This window comes from Leuciscus leuciscus (assembly GCF_965113295.1).
Source record: "Leuciscus leuciscus genome assembly, chromosome: 19".
In the NCBI taxonomy this organism is placed as follows: Eukaryota; Metazoa; Chordata; class Actinopteri; order Cypriniformes; family Leuciscidae; genus Leuciscus; species Leuciscus leuciscus.
Window position 1 is genome coordinate 29,935,904 of NC_138743.1, and position 18,878 is coordinate 29,954,781.

At 38.8% G+C, this 18,878-nt stretch overlaps 3 protein-coding genes across 3 annotated transcripts; all 3 read left to right on the forward strand.

The window, feature by feature from the left end:
• Window positions 1–738: 738 nt before the first annotated feature.
• foxq1b (forkhead box Q1b) lies at window positions 739–2,211 on the forward strand. Its single transcript, XM_082148557.1, has one exon. It carries the CDS (start codon window positions 850–852, stop codon window positions 1,774–1,776), a length of 927 nt encoding a protein of 308 aa, XP_082004683.1. The 5' UTR covers window positions 739–849; the 3' UTR covers window positions 1,777–2,211.
• A 2,898-nt stretch (window positions 2,212–5,109) lies between these two features.
• On the forward strand, window positions 5,110–9,223 carry foxf2b (forkhead box F2b). The gene is made up of 2 exons (XM_082147646.1): window positions 5,110–7,847; window positions 8,738–9,223. The coding sequence occupies exons 1-2, from the start codon at window positions 6,896–6,898 to the stop codon at window positions 8,914–8,916; spliced, it is 1,131 nt and encodes a 376-aa protein (XP_082003772.1). The 5' UTR covers window positions 5,110–6,895; the 3' UTR covers window positions 8,917–9,223.
• A 7,335-nt stretch (window positions 9,224–16,558) lies between these two features.
• Window positions 16,559–18,506, forward strand: foxc1b (forkhead box C1b). Its single transcript, XM_082147396.1, has one exon. It carries the CDS (start codon window positions 16,835–16,837, stop codon window positions 18,137–18,139), a length of 1,305 nt encoding a protein of 434 aa, XP_082003522.1. The 5' UTR covers window positions 16,559–16,834; the 3' UTR covers window positions 18,140–18,506.
• The last annotated feature ends 372 nt before the right edge of the window (window positions 18,507–18,878 follow it).

The window sequence follows — 18,878 nt, forward strand, 5'->3', positions numbered from 1 at the left end:
AGGGGCAGACGTGGCCTAATGGTTAGAGAGTCAGACTGGTAACCTGAAGGTTGTGGGTTCAATTCTCAATACAGGAAGGAAATGACTGAGATGCCCTTGAGCAACACACCTAACCCCTAATCACTCCCCTGGTGCCACAGGCTGCCCACTGCTGTGTGTGTGTGTGTGTGTGTGCGTGCGTGTGTGTGCGTGTGTGTGTGTGTGCGTTCACTACTGCTTGTGTGTGTGTGCACTAACTTGGATGGGTTAAATGCAGAGGACAAATTCTGAGTATGGGTTTGCATTCTTGGCCTTCACATGTCGATTTCACTTTCATGTACAATTAAATGATGTTTTAATTTGATTGTTTTAGATTTAAATTTAAATAATAACGAATCTTTTTCAATATTAAGAACCAATTTTAAGTCATTTCAACTTAAATTACATTGAACTGACTTAAAAAAAACGAGTATTTTGATGAGTTAAAGCAATGTAAAAACATATGTTGTCATAACTTATTTATTGAGCATATAATTTTGAATAGTGAAATGTCCTCACAGGTTATTTTTGAGAAAAGAAAAGTCCTCACGACTTCTCACAAACCCCTCACACTCTATCCGTGCACTTATACGGGGGCAGGTGAGCATCTCTAAATCCTTAGCTCGCGTGAATGTGTTTGTGATTGATAGGTCTGTCCTGTAAGCCCCGCCCTTGTGGGCCGTCCTTGCAGAGCGATTAGCCTATATTAACGCCGCCGGTGTACTCCGTTCTGAAATACAGACGGGTTTCTCCCGAAAGTGTTGCTCAAAACAAACAGCAGAAGACTTTAATAAAAAGCTACTCCGTTTAAAGTGAAAGAGGCGCCTTACAATGAAGTTGGAGGTTTTCTCTGCGAGTCGCCTTGTGGACAAGCCTCTGGACCTGTGCAATGACATGGATGTGAACGTGTCTTCACCACTGTCCACGGAGGAGGAATTGGGCTCGGATGGAGACTGTTCAGCCAACAGCCCAGGACCAAGTGCCCCCGTTTCGGACGGGAAGGCGAAACCATACACGCGTAGACCCAAACCACCATACTCCTACATCGCGCTCATTGCCATGGCGATACGCGATTCCAACACCGGCCGCCTTACACTTGCTGAAATAAACGAGTACTTAATGAAAAAATTCCCGTTTTTTCGGGGCAGCTACACGGGGTGGCGAAACTCTGTACGGCACAACTTGTCATTAAACGACTGCTTTTTAAAAGTGCTGCGAGATCCCTCGCGTCCGTGGGGGAAAGACAATTATTGGATGTTGAACCCACACAGTGAATACACATTCGCAGACGGTGTTTTCCGCCGGAGGAGGAAGCGCATCAGTAAGAAGAACTTGAGCAACTCGGAATCTCAGGAGCGCGCGCCAGCGGATGACAGCCGGCTCCCAGCGCGCGACGAAAGCTCCAAGTTTTCCAGCTCGTTCGCCATAGACAGCATCCTCAGTAAACCGTTTATGCGGAGGGAGCAATGCACAGAGGACACGTGTTTTGGTACCAGGCTAATGTTGTCAGCAGCTCCGCACTTTCTGCCAGTCGTTATGGGCTATCCTCCGTCCACAGTGGCGCATCAGAGCGGATTCCAGGTCAGTTCTGAGGTGTCGAATGCCTTTCCAATCTACAGGTGTAATACGGTGGACATAACTAACATCAAACGAATGCAGGACATATCGAATCCCCTTCCGGGTTTGGCACATTCTCACACTACTACTGTTCAAGAGACTGGATATCACCCCTTCAGAATAGACTCTCTGCTGTCATGAAATGACAAGTGAACATGAACATTTACAGACATTCGCACGCTTAAACGCAATTTCTTTGGTGTTTGACACACCGGTTATGTGCATGGTGTGAAACGGTTTGTGTTTTGGGCCTATGTGTTTTTTTTTATCGTGACTTTAAAGCCCAGCATGCATAAAGAATACATTACTGCAATGCTGCATGTTTGCTGTTTAGATGTCTTCAATGCCGCGCCAGTGCAGTGTTTACTGATTCCATTTTCATTTCTTGTAAACGATGGCATAACCATGTCAATAATTATAGACAGAATGTGTATTTAAATGTAGTTTGCTTCTTTGTAAAACTGTGTTGGGTGTCTGTGTAAATGTGATGGTTTGTTCAGAGCTGTGCTCAGTCAGTTGGACAACATATGCAGTTGTACTTCGTTTCGTCAATAAAAGAAAATATGAGAGAAATTAGTCCTGCAAGCATTTTCAATCATTATTCTTCTGAATGTCACTTAGTTCACTGGTCATTGGACACGTCACTGGCTCTTGTCAGAAGAGCTTCATAATTAAAATGTTTTACAATGATTCTGACTTGCTGAAATGAAATCTGTGCTACCAACAATCATGCAAGGCACATGCAAACACTGAAACTGAGGGGTGTGGGGTTGAATTCTGATTGATTTGATGTACATTTTCTAAATATTAAACAGTTAATTGAAATTAGAGATAATAAAGTAAGAAAAAAAATGCATTGTCACGACAAATAGAATAGCGAAGTAACCAACGTCAACTGAGGAAGTAACCATGGCAACCGTACGCCGCTCAAGTATCTTCTGTTAGGATCACTATCAAACCAAACAACATGAAGAGTTCAGATGCAAAAGCCTCTAAGTGCCATCTGAAATTTTCTTCTAGAATGATCATTTTTATCAAGCTCGTATATTTAAAATCAGTAATTTCACTTAAATGGCAATGAAAATTACCTATTAATTGTCATTTAAGTGAAATTGCTGAACTTAAATAGAAGAAAATTTCAGATGGCACTTAGAGGCTTTTGCATCTGAACTCTTTATATGCAAAAATAGCCCACTTATTATCATTATGCAAAACTTTATTACTGATTTACATAACACACGGATAATCACAAAAATGTTCATTTAAATCGATATAAGGTCCCGATAATTAGATAGCTGACCCCAGCTTGCACAGTTCGCACACTGCTTAAATTTCCCATAAAGAAGTATTCAATATTTTTTCATAATGTAAAATTACAAGGCCTGTCAACTCACCAACTTACTACGTTTCAAAACAGTTTCTCTTCAAATGAAAAATCAACATATAGCCTACGCCTAAGCGTGAGTCATAAGCAGACAAAATAAAAGTCTAATGTTAAATTCGAATTAATCGGAACGCTTTTCTTGCCATTTTCTATGCGTGCAGTTTAATATCGATAGGCCTATAGTCCTATATAATTAATATAATATATTAATATCGTTCATTTAAAAATAATATCGTAAGCAGTGATTATTCGGTTAAATTATAAACAATAATAGTCTATATATATTTGCTGGCTGTTGATAGAAAAGAATCTAAAATGCTTGCAGATGAATTGACTTCCATTCAAAATCACACAAATACTTATTCAGTAAAACTCTAATCTCAAACCTGCAAGGTAAGTATAGGCCTAGTGATTATTCGGTTAAATTATATAACTTAGCATTTAATAGCCTATATATATTTGCTGGCTGTTGATAGAAAATAATCTAAAATGCTTGCAGATGAATTGACTTCCATTTAAAATCACACAAATACTTGTTCAGTAAAACTCTAATCTCAAACCTGCAAGGTAAGTAGGCTACAGGCTAACTAATATATCAATCATTAAATAGAATAACCAATATAAACAATTTTATTTTGTACATTTATTATTAACTATTTAATTTCTGTGTAGCCTATTTATTACTTTTTTACACGACATTTTTTTTTTGCTCGTCTCAAACATGAAAATATTTTGCGCTGTCCGCGGTACTGAAAGAGGGCCATCGCTTTTCTTTTCAATTTTAGTCCTCAGTCACGTCATCTCCTTGGGTTGACAGCCCTGTAATTTTCAGGTCAAAGAGTGAGGACCTGTCTTTCTCCACTTAGGCCTATTTATTTGTTCCTTACTCCTCAATGAATGAATGAATGAATGAATAAACGAATTATTAATTAGTTAATTAATTAATTAACGAATTAAGAGAATACTTTGTTGTATAAAGCGCCAAAGCAAACAATCAGTAGCCCTACAAAATGATACAAGTTGAGAGAAATCGAGACGCAGGACGTTGATCGTACTTTATTGCAATAATATTAGCTTTTTTAAGATTAAGGAAAGCTCCCAAATTTATGTAGGCCTACTTCTGTGGTTATGTCACGTATTTAACTCGCAAATCAGCATTGGTTTCTGCTGGCAAACTTTAAATTCTCACTCTTTTAAATGCTTGCCATTTAAGTGCGATGCTGCAACCTGCAGGTGAACTCGCGGAATGACACACACCTGTTTATGGAAAAACCGTTAGCTGAGAATTAAAATCTATCAAGACCTGCAGCGTTTCGGCTACAAGTGAAGCGCTCATTCGCAGGCTATAAATATGCAAGCTTGTCACATCAACAAGTTAAATAAACATACAGGCCTATGACGCTGTTATCTACACACACAAAAATCAGGACAAAAAGAGCAGATGAAAATATACGGACAAATTACAATGTATTTTATCATACACTTCTTATGCAGTGCAAGCCAAATGAACGCACTGTAAAAAAAAATGCTTTCATCAAAAAAGATCAATGTTTCATGCCCCAAAAAAGAATAGTTTCATCACAAGTTTTCAAAATTCGTGGGAAGAATTTTTTATAAGGCTTATGAAGGCTTACAACTAAATAAATATAAAACATGATAAATAAAGCATCAATAGATTAAAAAAAAATTTGTCTTAATCTCTAATGATTTATTCATTAATATTCTCACTCTACAATTCTAATAATTTAGAGATTGTTAACGCCCATTTTCTGTAATAATTCAGTGCTTACCCTAAAACATTTCATTTACATTTCATTAAAATTGTTTGATACTTCACATTATAAGCACAAAATCGTCTCAGATCAAACTTGACTGGACCCTTTGATGCGTATTCGTTTGACAAAGAATAAGTCATAAATCTTGTTTACAGAGGCTCAATTAGGTCGGTAATGAAAATAGTTCAGTGAGTGTATTTGCGCAAGGGAGCACGATGCTTTCTTACGCACATACACTCTTAGCGATGGCCTGTGTTCAAAGTCTCGTGCAGAGCTCGGTTTCCTCCAGAGCAGCCGTGGGTATCCGGGACTCGGCGGGGGTCAGGCGCTCAGCGGGCGGGGGAAACCCGCCGAAACACTGCTTATATAGCGCGGGAACATGCTTTTATCCACATCCTCACGGTAAGTCTAAACTAGGGCATTGTTGATTCGCTTTGTTCAAAAGAACACTTAAAAGAGTTGGGTGATTAAAAAGGGAGGGGAGAAAAAGAGCGCGAGAGATAACATATGCGTGCTATTTAAGTAATGCTGTTTTTGTGTCTTTATCGTCAATTTTTTATTTTTATAATAAACGGCAAATTATAATATGAATTATAATTCAATAATATATGATTTTAAACATTTGTATGCTAATAAAATGCTGCCCAGTTAAAAATAAAAAAATAAAAAAACGGTGGCATTTCACAATTCGATTACATAGCCTAGCTAAGCTAATGTAAATAGATATTTGCTCTAATTCTTTTCTCACATAGATCATTGTTTTTTCTCACATAACAAATATAATATATATGCATTATATTTACTATATTTATATGTATTAATTAGAAGTTTACGTTTGTATAAATAAATCAATATTTATACGGGTCTAGCCTATATGAAGACTGCTGTGACCCTTCTTTGCTGGCGGAAGCTGTCGACGTCCAAATGGCTAATTGGCTTTTTCTTTTGTTAATGAACGCTGGACTCGAGGGATGTGCTGTGGCCCCGGGCCCGTAAGCTGATACTGGAGCGCTGTGTGTGGTATCCTACCCAAAGCTCTCAACAGAGACGACCTGCTTCCACTCGAGCCAAAGTCATTCCCATCTTCTCCCACTCGCCTCTCACTGATCACTGTCTCCTCATTTGATGAAATGATTTATTTATTTTAGTCCTGCTACGTTTATGAAGGCCCCTAAAGCCCATTTAGATTTTTATCGTATTGACAGCCCTCCAAGGCCATTAGAGGAATCCATCCAATTAAAATTCGAGTCGCAAATGCGAATTCCAGAAAGTGGTAAACATTGGCATTGGCCTTGCTTTCACTCATTTGATAAGCTAAGATAATCTTTATTAAAAAATAAATAATAATTCTACTATACCCAAGTTTATTCCCATTTAGCGTGCAACACTGACTGACTCATTCAGGCTAAATGACCAAAACATGTTTTATAAATAAGCCAGAAGAATAAGCATGCTCAAGCTAGAAAGATGATAATAATGATGATGATGAGAGACGAAGTTTGTTGTCGCATATAGTGATAGATTGAGGGTCAGTTGATTTTGGTGGACAGTGTGCATGAGGCTCTGGAGAGAGAGAGAAAGAGTTGAGTTTGCTGGAGTCTTAGGGGTTTAAGGGGGTGGGTGAGGCGAGGAAGGAGGAGCAATCTGAGTGGAGAAAGCCGGAGAGAGTTATTGAGTGATTGGCTGTCGGGTTTTGTTTAGTTGAGGCGCTGCACGAACTCAAGACTTTCCATTTCGTTCTCAAAAAGGGATTACAGCCACCCGGATCAGCGCGGAGACAGTGGCAGAAAAAGACCCGCAGTAAAACGTTGATAACGACCACGAATGTGCGTATTCCTTGGATATTTTCTCTCAAACAGCAGGATTTTGACCACAACTTTTAACGCCAGGAAAAGTAGACAGTTGCTTTGCATAGAATGCTTGATTAAATAAGCATACGTTTTCGAATGAATAAGTGTCGTGTTTATAGGCTACTCGGTTGTTTTCTTGAACTTTATTGGTTTTTTAACATCTCAATATTTTGGAGTTTTTGCTTTACCTTTTTCTTCTGTCAACGTCAACGTCTGTCAACGAGCTGTGTTCGTACGTCAGAGCGGGACAGATGACGACTGAGAGCTCCCACGGACCACTGCGGTCAACGCCCCCGATGAGGACCAGTCCAGCGTCCAGCGCGCTGCATCCAGGACTGATGAACTCCACAGGTAGCTTGGAGGACCATGACGCCGTGCCCAAAAGCAAAAAGACTAATTCAGGACTGCGACGCCCGGAGAAACCGCCCTACTCTTATATTGCGCTCATTGTCATGGCAATTCAGAGCGCGCCGACAAAACGACTCACACTCAGTGAGATTTACCAATTCTTACAAACACGCTTCCCTTTTTTCCGAGGCTCTTATCAGGGCTGGAAAAACTCTGTTCGACACAACTTGTCTCTGAACGAGTGCTTCATTAAACTACCAAAAGGCCTTGGGCGGCCGGGTAAAGGACATTACTGGACCATAGACCCCACTAGTGAGTTTATGTTCGAGGAAGGGTCATTTCGGCGAAGACCGCGAGGGTTTAGGAGAAAATGTCAAGCTATGAAACCAATGTACAGAATGATGAATGGCCTTGGGTTCGGTTCCGCCATTTTACCTCAGAGCTTCGATTACCAAACTCCCTCCGGCGCACTTGCGTGCCATAGCAGTGGCTATAACCTGGATCTGTCTGGTAATGGTTATGAGTCAATGAGCAGCGGGCACCACAGTCACATGTCCCCCAGCTCCAGACATGGCTATATGGCTAGCTGTCCGGTGCCCGGGAACGGAGACTATGGCGCGGAGAGCAACACCAGCCCAGTTCCGTCCTCTACTGCAATAGCGGGCGCGCTTGATGGTCACTCGTCGTATTCAGAGAGCACGGCACTATGGGCTTCTTCCAATTCTCCATACCTAAAACAGCCGTCTACAGTCACGAGCAGTTCTCCGTCCACAGGGCAGCATCCCGGGATATTCACCTACTCTCTGGAGCAGGGTTATATGCAGCAAAGTGCGAGAGACAACACAGACATGTCAGGTAACGGCAAGTAATCTCGGAAACATTTAGATGCCACCATTTTTTTTATTTAACTTTTTTGGGTAACTGTGTCTTTGTTACACGTTACAATTTGTATAAATTGTGTATAATTAGGCTACACGCAACTAACACTAAACCAAACCAAACCATAGTCATAACTTCAACCCTAAGTAAGCTACATTATGTTAATATTACTCAATATTCAATGTATAATTACATTGTAACAAGGACACTTTAAAATAAAGTGTAACCCTACTTTGAAATATTTGTATTTATTATATTCTGTAGCCAAAATCAGAATGAAAAGCACGATAGAAAAAAGAAAGATATCTCAGAATACCAAAAGGCATAATGTTTTACTTAAAAAGATTACTATAAACTGTACAAAATGTTTTGAGTTAGCTGTTGGATTCTATGCTTTGTGCAGTATGGCTAAAATTACATATTTCGCAAGATTGTTTTTACGTCCGACCACATTGTTATGTGTGGGGTAGCAAAATACGTTTATTTATACGTTTATAACCAGCTACACAAGTTTATAATAATAATAATAATTTTGCTGTTATTATTATTACAACCTAGGGTTCAATAATCATAATTTTTTCACGTCAATATAAAATATGAAGAAAAATGTGTGAAGCTCATGAAAGACTTATTTTTAAAAAATAAAAATATAATGTTATTGAATATTGATGGAGAAACATAATTAGAAAAAATATTGTAAAAGAAAATTGTTTTAATTACAAAACATTAAAGGCAGATATGGAACATTATACTTTAAATGTGGGGGTAAAAGCTCTACTCATAGGAGCTGATAAATGTAAAATGAACAATATTTAATATTAGATTTTGTGTATATTTATCTCATTGTGCATATTATCTGTCCCCAGTGGGAATATCGCGCTATCCGACACATTCTTCCCCAGTCGGAGAACGGAAGGACTTCATGTTGAATTTTAACGGAATTACGTCTTTCCATCCTTCTGCTGGAGGATATTATCATCACCATCATCATCACCATCATCACCATCAGAGTGTGAATCAAGACGTCAAACCTTGCGTGATTTAGTCCGCTGTTTGCGGAGCAAGTTGCACAAAGATAAGCACTTGGATAACTGTGAGGTAAAGAAAATTAATGAAGGATTCATTATTTTGCACTCATAAAGCGATTGGAAATAGGCCTATTTTCCAAAACCAGACCCTGGCATCGAGCGCATATGAAACAGTTAAACTCATGAAGTCATGGACGGACCATTTTATGTCTTGTGGTTACATTTCAGTAGAGGTTGAATTAAGCACATTTAAGTATATATTTCACTTAATCTGTACAGTATAATGTGATGTGTGGAAGTTAGAAATAAAACATTTCAAGGAAAGCAGTGTGTTTTTTTCCTGACCAATAGTAGATCTATCTATCTATCTATCTATCTATCTATCTATCTATCTATCTATCTATGATTTACAGTAGGCTACTGCAAATTTGATGTGCTATGGGGAAATTATGGCTAGGTGTCACAACATCTATATCTCTTTATTTAATGTTTAATTGTTTAATGTTGACCAAAAACATCCACCGAATAATTGTGAATTATGTCCTCCAAACTTATATTCCTCTATCGTCATATTTTGCAATAGCGGTTGTGTAAACAAGCTAAATATACAGTGAGTCCGTTATATAATCAATAGCCTATTTTTAACCAAAGGTTATATATTTCATACATGTAAGGTCGCGGTAAGTTGTCACACTTTTAATTTTTACAAAATAAAAAAAATAGGCTAGATAAAGAAAAAAAGATTCTGTATTTTTACTTTTTACATCTGCAGTTTCATATTGTTTTTTGGGTTTTTTTTTGTTTTGTTTTTTTGCGTTTCATAATTTCACAACAACCATATAATATGACTTTATCATGTGTATAGTAGGCCTAGCTAATGATGTAAAATCTTTACTACAAATAGGAATAAGAAAATGAAATTTAGGACATTGTGTAAAACGGTAATGGTAACACTTTTTAATAAGGTTTCATTTGTTAACATTAGGCTATAACTACATGAACTAACAATGATCAATAGGCTACTTCTACAGCATTTATTAATTCATATTAATCTTAACATTTACTAGTAGCCTACATTTTTAAAATCAAAAGTTGTATCTGTTAACATCATTTAATGCACTGCTACAAACATAAACATTTTTATCAACTAACATTAATAAATGTTAAGAAATGCTGAAAGAATAGGCCACATCGAGACCACAGCCTATTGTAAAGCGCTTTCACGATAATTTAAAATAGATTATAATTACATTTCCATTTACGACGCATGTACATTACATATTTTTGTGAAACTGATTGCAGTTTTGGGTTTTAACTGTCTTAATAGGCTTTCTTCATTTCGAAAAAAAAATTTATATTATTTTTCCGCTTTGCCAATATGATAAATTAGTCTACTCTACAGGTGTAATTCGAAGAAATTACGATATTTTTGATAAAACATTGTAATTGTAATTTTCCGCAGCAAAGCAATGAACATATTTTGCATTTCCAATTTAATTTAGGCCTACTTCAGCAATGGCCCAATGAATGTGACTCGTGCAAATGGAGAACGGAGATAATACTGAACAAAATCATTTTTTTTCTTGACCTTCAACAGCAAAAGGACACGGGTATTACCGTGAGAATGTCAAAAACAAGTTCAACTCATTTCAGATAGTTGGTTCGGTTGATTGTTGGTGGCGCATCAGTCGAAGCTTTTGCACGGTCTTTTACCGCCATCTATCGGTGACTAGATGTAGCGACCTGTGGAATACACTCGACTGCCAGTGTTCTTCCTGACTGTATAAACAAAGCGGCATACCTGAGCGAATATTTGGAGAGGATAACAATGGACATTTGTAGTTACTAATAAACACTGATAATACTCACAGCTTCATTCATCCACATCAATCGCACCCGTATTCAAAACACAGTTATCATCCAAGAAAATACAAAGCATCATTATTAAAGCATAGGCTACTGGAGGTATTTATATAGACACTTAAAATCACGACAATGTAAACATAGACAGAAAGAATCACTAGTGCATATGATAATATATCAAAGCTTGGGATAACTATTAGGCTATCTGGGGGTTAAAGCAGATCTGGAGTGCATTTTTCATTTCAACAAACAAGAAATTTTACAAAATAGATTGTATTCAATCAATATATTGTATATTATAATTAGTCAAATAAGATGTGATTGGATAGTGTGAAACAGTGACCACTCAGCGAAATGGAAATTATACCTTTTGGCCTTAGATGAACTGAAGAGTGGCTAAAATCTTGTGATATTTCACAATGATAAAAATCCTGAACCAAATGATTGCTGAATTCATTTTGTCTTTCAGTTTCATGCTCTCTTATACATGCCATGAAAACTGTGCACCAGATGTGTTTCTGTATAGAGCAAAGAGTTCGTTGCTGATTGACTGTTAAACAAAGACACATTTAAGCAGCCTATGTCTGTCTGAACATTTTGTAAATGACGTGATTTGCACAATACAATCAAAATTAAATTCAACAAATCAGCTTTCGGTGTTTCCCCCCCCCCCCCCGTACCAGCATTGCTAGCTCAGATTCAAAATTAAAAAATTATAAACAATTAAATTCAAACGAACTATTTTATTGGACATTTTGAGATGCCCCATTTTTTTTTCACTAAGATGTGTTTTCTGAACTAACAATGTACGCAGAACTTTTTATCTAATGTACAACAGATTCAGAAGACATCTACAAGGATTTGTGTGCATAATCTGGGTTGAGAATGATTTTCATTAAAGAGACGATCTTGCAGCATCGGTCAGCGCATGTGTTTTAGCTCTTTCATATTTTGTTCAAAGGCTCATATGAGACAGAATCTGGTATTGTGGTGGAAGATGGTGAGCAGAACAAAAAGCTAAAATGATGACCAGCAATGTGTTTATTACCATAAACAAAAACATTTAGGCCTAGCCTACAAGTCACATATTTTATGAGTTCAGACTAAGAAATCAACATTATAATGATATTATATATCATGACATTTTCAGTTTTAAAATGTCATAATAGTGCTAGTAAAACTGAGGGCAAATAAAAGACATTCCCCCTTTTTTCGTGTGTGCTTTTAATTGAAGTAATGATCTTGCCTTCAGTTATAGAGGGGGTGTAAGGGCTCCCCCTAGCGGCCAGAGCCGTTATCTCTATTTAGGTTTTCATTAGATTTTTTCCATGTGAATCAAACTAAATACATTTTTTTTTTTATTAGTATTATTAATATCTGATTTGGCCTATTTTTAGTGGGCCATGGGCTATCAAGACTTGGGATAATCAATGTTTGTGATAGTTTTTTTAGAGGGAAGGAAACAAAATACAAGATTTTATAATGAATGATTTCTGATTACTGCGATGGAACATTCCTTTCAGTAAATTAGCTGATTGCATCCCTAACCCATTGGCTGTAGCTAACCGCACTGTTTGAAGAAGTTAGTGTGTGGTCTTGCCTGTTCGCGTGCAGCCTGACATCTGTGGACCAGTGCAGCGTCCCATTCTTCAAACGCAAAAGGAGAACCAGAGATTCATTTCTTATTGAATGCTCCATTTGGCACCATTATGCAAACTGCTGACCTTATGAATGGACCATGAAATTAATATTCACAATAGGCTATAGTATAAACACACCATTTGTACCATTTAAGTTACAACATAGCCTTATTTTTTAATAGGGCAACAATATAATTTAAATGTTTAACTACAAGTAAAATGGGTAGTTGATAATACTACATTGGAATATTGATAGGCTACACAAAGCTTACACCGCAAGATCATTTAAAATTAACCAATATATTAAAATAATTTTTACAATTGTGAAAATGGTGAGACCGGTTATAACCTGATATAGCATACTATTTTTTTCTTATAATATGCATTTTAACCTCAAATCTGATATAAAAAATGGCATGTTGTACGTCAACAACAATATAGCATACTTATAGCATATTCATGGATTTCATCTGGTCCCTTTCCACAGGTGTATTAATCAAGCACAATGCAGTCTGCATTCATAATCTAGGTGCTTGATTTTATACACCTGTGGAAAGGGACCTGATGAAACCCATGAATAGGTAGGCTATGTGCAGTGGCGGATTAAGACTATTTGGTGCCCCTGGGCACTGACACCTAGAGTGACAGTCGTTGAGCGTACATCGACTGTGGGATGGAATGTGGGGTATTTAGTGCACTTATTCTATCCCACATTCCTGCACTGTCGATGTATAACGACAGTGGGTATATTTGTCCCCTCAAATAACGCCCTAAGGGTATAGGGGGCGATTTCGGATTCAGCCCTGGAGTGCTAAATGGTGCGTTTCCAGTAGCCTAGCGCGGACGGAGCAGAGCGAGCGTTTTCAGTTATAGAAGTTTAGCTTCACGCTCACGCGCGAGCTTAAAGGGATAGTTCACTTTGAAATTAAATGTTGGTATGTTTTAGCTTACCTCAAGGGCATCCAAGATGTAGGTGTCTTTTTTTCCGCAGTAGTTTCAATTTTGATATTTTTAGGTCAAACCGTTCTTGTCTGTCAGTCAATGCAGGTCGATGGTCACTGTCTCAAAGAGCATACACAGAGTCCAAATTAAAACAATTCCCCATCGTCCAAATTAAACAATTCCCCATCGTAAGTAGCCTACACATTGATGGCCCAAGACACGAAACGAGCGGTGTGTGTGTGTGCACCAGATTCACATTATATTGCGTGAGCACTTGAGTGTTTTCAATTAAACTTCCAATGGAAGTAGAGCTTTAAAGGGATAGTTCATCTATTGTATAGATATATACAATAGATGTCGCCTTGGCTACTGCGAAACCGTAGCCAATGCGACATCTAGTGTATATATCTATACCCGCCCGCGCTCTCAGATCACTTGGACATGGCTGTGTTCAAGAGGTAAAAACGATATAAATACTGTTCGTTTTCTCACACAAACCGCTCGTTTCGTGTCTTGGGCCATCAATGTGTACTTACGATGGGGAATTGTTTAATTTGGACGATGGGGAATTGTTTTAATTTGGACTCTGTCTGTGCTTGCTCTTTGAGACAGTGACCATCGACCTGCATTATATGACTGACAGACAAGAACGGTTTGACCTAAAAATATCAAAATTGAAACTACTGTGGAAAAAAAGACACCTACATCTTGGATGCCCTTGAGGTAAGCTAAAACATACCAAAATTTAATTTCAAAGTGAACTATCCCTTTAAAGCTCTACTTCCATTGGAAGTTTAATTGAAAACACTCGCGTGCTCACGCAATATAATGTGAATCTGGCGCGCGCACACACACACACACACACACACACACACACACACACACACACACACACACACACACACACACACACACACACACACACACACACACACACACACACACACACACACACACACACACACACACACGAACACACACACACACACACACACACACACACACACACACACACACGAACACACACACACACACACACACACACACACACACACACACACACACACACACACACACACGAACACACACACACACACACACACACACACACACACACACACACACACACACGAACACACACACACACACACACACACACACACACACACACACACACACACACACACACACACACACACACACACACACACACGAACACTTATAAAATAATTAAAATAATAAACTTTCAACAAAACATTCAGGGAATTTAGAACATATAGCCTACCCCTGCCTAGGCCTAGGCTAGAAATACGTTAGAGAATTAATCGCTTGTTTTAAAAGAGAAAGAAATATTTGCGTGGTGCCCCCCTGGGCACTTGCCCAATTCGCCATATGGTTAATCCGCCTATGGGTATATGCTAGGTAGTGTATGGCTGTTATTAGAAAACAAATCGCCCAAAATGGGTGCTTGTACAAAATGGCCACAAGGGGGCGACCAAAGACAGAAACACATTTAGCAGGTGAATTTGGCCAACCAACAACAGACTCGCTACTCATTTTGCTTGTTTCTCCTCATTGCATTGAATTGAATTGGCCTAATTCCTCGGTTTTGGAATTAGCTAAAGTAGCAGGAATTAATGCAAGAAAAGGAAGAATAACTTCAAAGTGAAAAATATGAGCCAGGAAATTGTAACCAAATTGTAATTTTGACCGAGTAACCATGATAACATTAAGCCGGCTCCAAGGATTTAATTTTTTTTTAAAGAACTTTTCCAACGTAAATTTACATTTACACAAGTTAGCCTATTTGATATAGACGGTAAAAAAAAAACTAAACTAAATGAATGATGCTTTGTGACATTTTTTTTTAAAACATTTTTTTAATTTGAAACCGAGGATATTATATTTGTCAATTAGAATTAACTCAATCCTTCTTAAAAAGTAAAGTCATTAAACAAATAGCAGAGAAAATAAAAAATGAAATAGAAATGAATAAAAACGCTTCTTTGTATGTTATTATAATTATTACTGATAGGCTATATAAACATGTAATAGGCTACTAATTATTAGCCTACTCAAAGTTTTATATGGCTGTTTTATTTCTTTATATTGCTATTATTGTTGTCATTGATTATAATGAATTGATAATTATGTTTTAGTATAATTTAATATTTCATTATAATAGCCTGTTTTGATTTAATATTTTACTATTTTGCCAAAGAGAATAACAATTTTATTTATTTTTCTTTCCTTCTGTTTCCATTCTGTCTTCTCTATTTTTCTGCAAGTGCACACATTTTTTTTTAATAGGCCAAATAAATACTTTACAACTTAAAAGCATGTTACACAGTCAAGTTGAACAAATGTATTAAACTGCCCGTTGTCATTAAGGCTATCTAAAATTCCACTTTTAAATCCCTTCATTTTCGAAAAGAATAAAGAAAAATGTCACAATCGGTGCGACTTCTCAGTGTGTAAACGTACAGCTATGTCGACATGTTAAAACATTTAAAGAAAATTAAAGCAGCAATGAAGTGTGAGTAAACGCACTGACAAAGAATAACTGTAAATCACTGCTTGGGTGGCTTTTCGTCAACCTATCACCAAAAAAAGACTAAAAGACACCTTTTGGCCTGCAGAACTTTTGCTTTGCTCCCATGCAGCCTAGCCTACATGTTTCTGGAAGACAAACATCGCTTTACTTCACCCCTCCAGCGCATCTATTAGTGCCAAATGATTGAAATGAATCATGACATATAGGCTACATGAACGAAAACAGGGAGTCATTCAGGGCTGCAACCATGTTTAAAGAAAAAGAAAAAGAAAAAGAAAAAAAAGAAAAGAAAACGAAGCATCTTTGCGAATATTGTAGCTAAATCTGTTTAGCCTCGTGTATTTAATAGCCTATTGACCATATAGTTTTATACAAAATGTCATTTTATAACATAGTTCAATGATATAAGCCATTCTATTTATTTCACGTGATAAGAAGCTAAGGAGCTATATGAATTTTCTCGTTTTCTGTCAGCATTTCTACTCTTTCCGTTTGTTTGCGTCTCCCTTATCCTTAACTCAAGGGTAGACTATGCCTATGCCCACAGGGAAAAGGTCTTCGGGTACAGTCTTTCCACAAACAGCTCTCGAGCGCTTATTGGTCGTGAGATGAGTTCTGGGAGGAGCGCTCAGCGCAGCCAAAAGGCAGAATTGGTAATTCGGTGAAAAAGTCCCTGTGAAGTGACGGATGCGGGAAGTTCACAGGTTTTCCCTATTCACTGACTTTCTCCTCGTACAACATTTGCTTCTCATTCGCCTGCAGAGCAAAGACCTGAAAATCAGACTGGAAAGAAACTTTGGGTGAAAGTTTTGAGACAAGAGACTGAAGGAAAAGGTTGACTTTGGAATGCTTTGGATGTTTTTCTCGAAGTGAATTAAGACGTCTGCCGAGTTACTTTTTTTTTTTTACCTTATTTTTCTCGTTGGAGAGAGGGGTATGATGCAGGCGCGCTACCCCGTGTCTAGCCAAAGCCCTCTAGGCGTTGTGCCTTATATCACCGGAGATCAAGGCTTTTATCGAGCCGCGGCCGGAGGTGGATACACCGGTATGCCTGCGACTATGAGCATGTACTCTCACGCAGCGCACGAGCAGTACCCCGGTGGCATGGCCCGCGCGTATGGGCCGTACGCCCCTGCACAGCAGCCCAAGGATATGGTGAAACCGCCATATAGCTACATCGCGCTCATCACCATGGCGATCCAGAACTCAGCCGATAAAAAGATCACACTGAATGGAATCTATCAGTTTATCATGGAGCGCTTTCCATTTTACCGGGACAATAAGCAAGGCTGGCAGAACAGCATACGGCATAACCTGTCGCTTAATGAGTGCTTTGTCAAGGTGCCAAGAGATGATAAGAAGCCAGGTAAGGGCAGCTACTGGACTCTAGATCCGGACTCATATAACATGTTTGAAAACGGCAGCTTCTTGCGACGGAGGCGCCGCTTCAAGAAGAAGGACGTGCTGAGGGACAGAGAGGAGCGGGACCAACAGGGCAAGGACAACCTGGGGCAAGCGTGCGAGCAAGAAGCACAGCAACCTGTGAAGCTCCGGGATATAAAGACGGAGAACGGGGCCTGCACGCCCCCGCATGACAGCACTCCACCCCTCAGCACTGTGCCCAAAACGGAGAGTCCAGACAGGAGCGGTGGGAGTGCGTGTAGCGGGAGTCCTCAGTCGCAAACGCCACAGCAGGCCTTTAGTATGGATACTATAATGACAGGACTTCGAGGGTCCCCGCAGCACGCGGCAGAGCTGCCGGCCTCTCGCGCCGCTCTACCAGGCTCAGTGTCTCTGACCTACTCGCCATCCCCGCAGCCCGCCCATTACAGTCCACCCTGCGGCCAGCCCGCCACTTATCACTGCAACATGCAAGCGACGAGCCTGTACACAGGGGACCGCGGCCACGGGGATGACACTTTACCGGAATACACAAACACAACAAGCGCCTCCTCTATCTCACACCCCCACCAGAGCTCGAGCCAGGAGAGCCAGCACTTGCAGCAGAACCGACTCGCACCCTGGTACCTCAATCAGTCCGGGGAGCTGGGACACCTGAGCGCGAGCTATCCCGGCCAGCAGCAGAACTTTCACGCGGTGCGCGAGATGTTCGAGACGCAGCGGATAGCGCTGAACAGCTCTCCGGTGACCGGAAGCAATAGCTGTCAAATGGCTTTCCCGTCCAGTCAGCCACTCTATCGAGCTCCCGGAGCCTTTGTATACGACTGCAGCAAGTTCTGACCAAAAGTTTTATGAATTTCAAAATTGTTTTAATATATATATTCGTATTATTTTCCATGTGTTTGTAATTTAAGGAAGCCTTTAGGTCAGTGAACTCGGGCTGATATGCGAGTTTGTGTTGGTAAGTAGGATAATTCCGCTGCACATAAACATTCTCTCCCTGCTCGTCCATCAAGAAGGGATTAAAAGAAAATGTGTTAATTTATTTCATGTATAAGACCAGGTGGACCAACTTTTCAAGGAAATGTATTTATAATCAATTCAGTATAGAAAGGTAACGAGTGTACAACTGAGTTACAGTTTTTTCGTATACTTTTTGAAAATATCTAAAGTTACTTTTTGCTTAATAAATTGACGTCTTGTTGGAGTTAAACTCTCGAGTGATTTATCGATTTGTAATGCCTGTTGAATCCATTGTTTACTTAAATGACTGTCAAAGCTTGTTATTGAGAGGCCACCAAAAGCACGGAATATTTTTAAAACGTTGTTTAAACGTTTGTGAATTTTCCTATTTTCTTCCTAAAATATTTCTTAGTAAGACACTCTTTTGACAGGGGGTGGGGGTCAAAGGTTTAAAAACATCTGGAAATTATTCTGTCACTTACGCGTGCAAGGAATCCTTAACTTATTAGTAACATAAAAAAAAAATGCATTTACTAACATTAAAAACACACCAAAATTGTAATAATTATTAATATTATTATACTTTAGTAAAAAATAACAAATTCAGTACTATAAT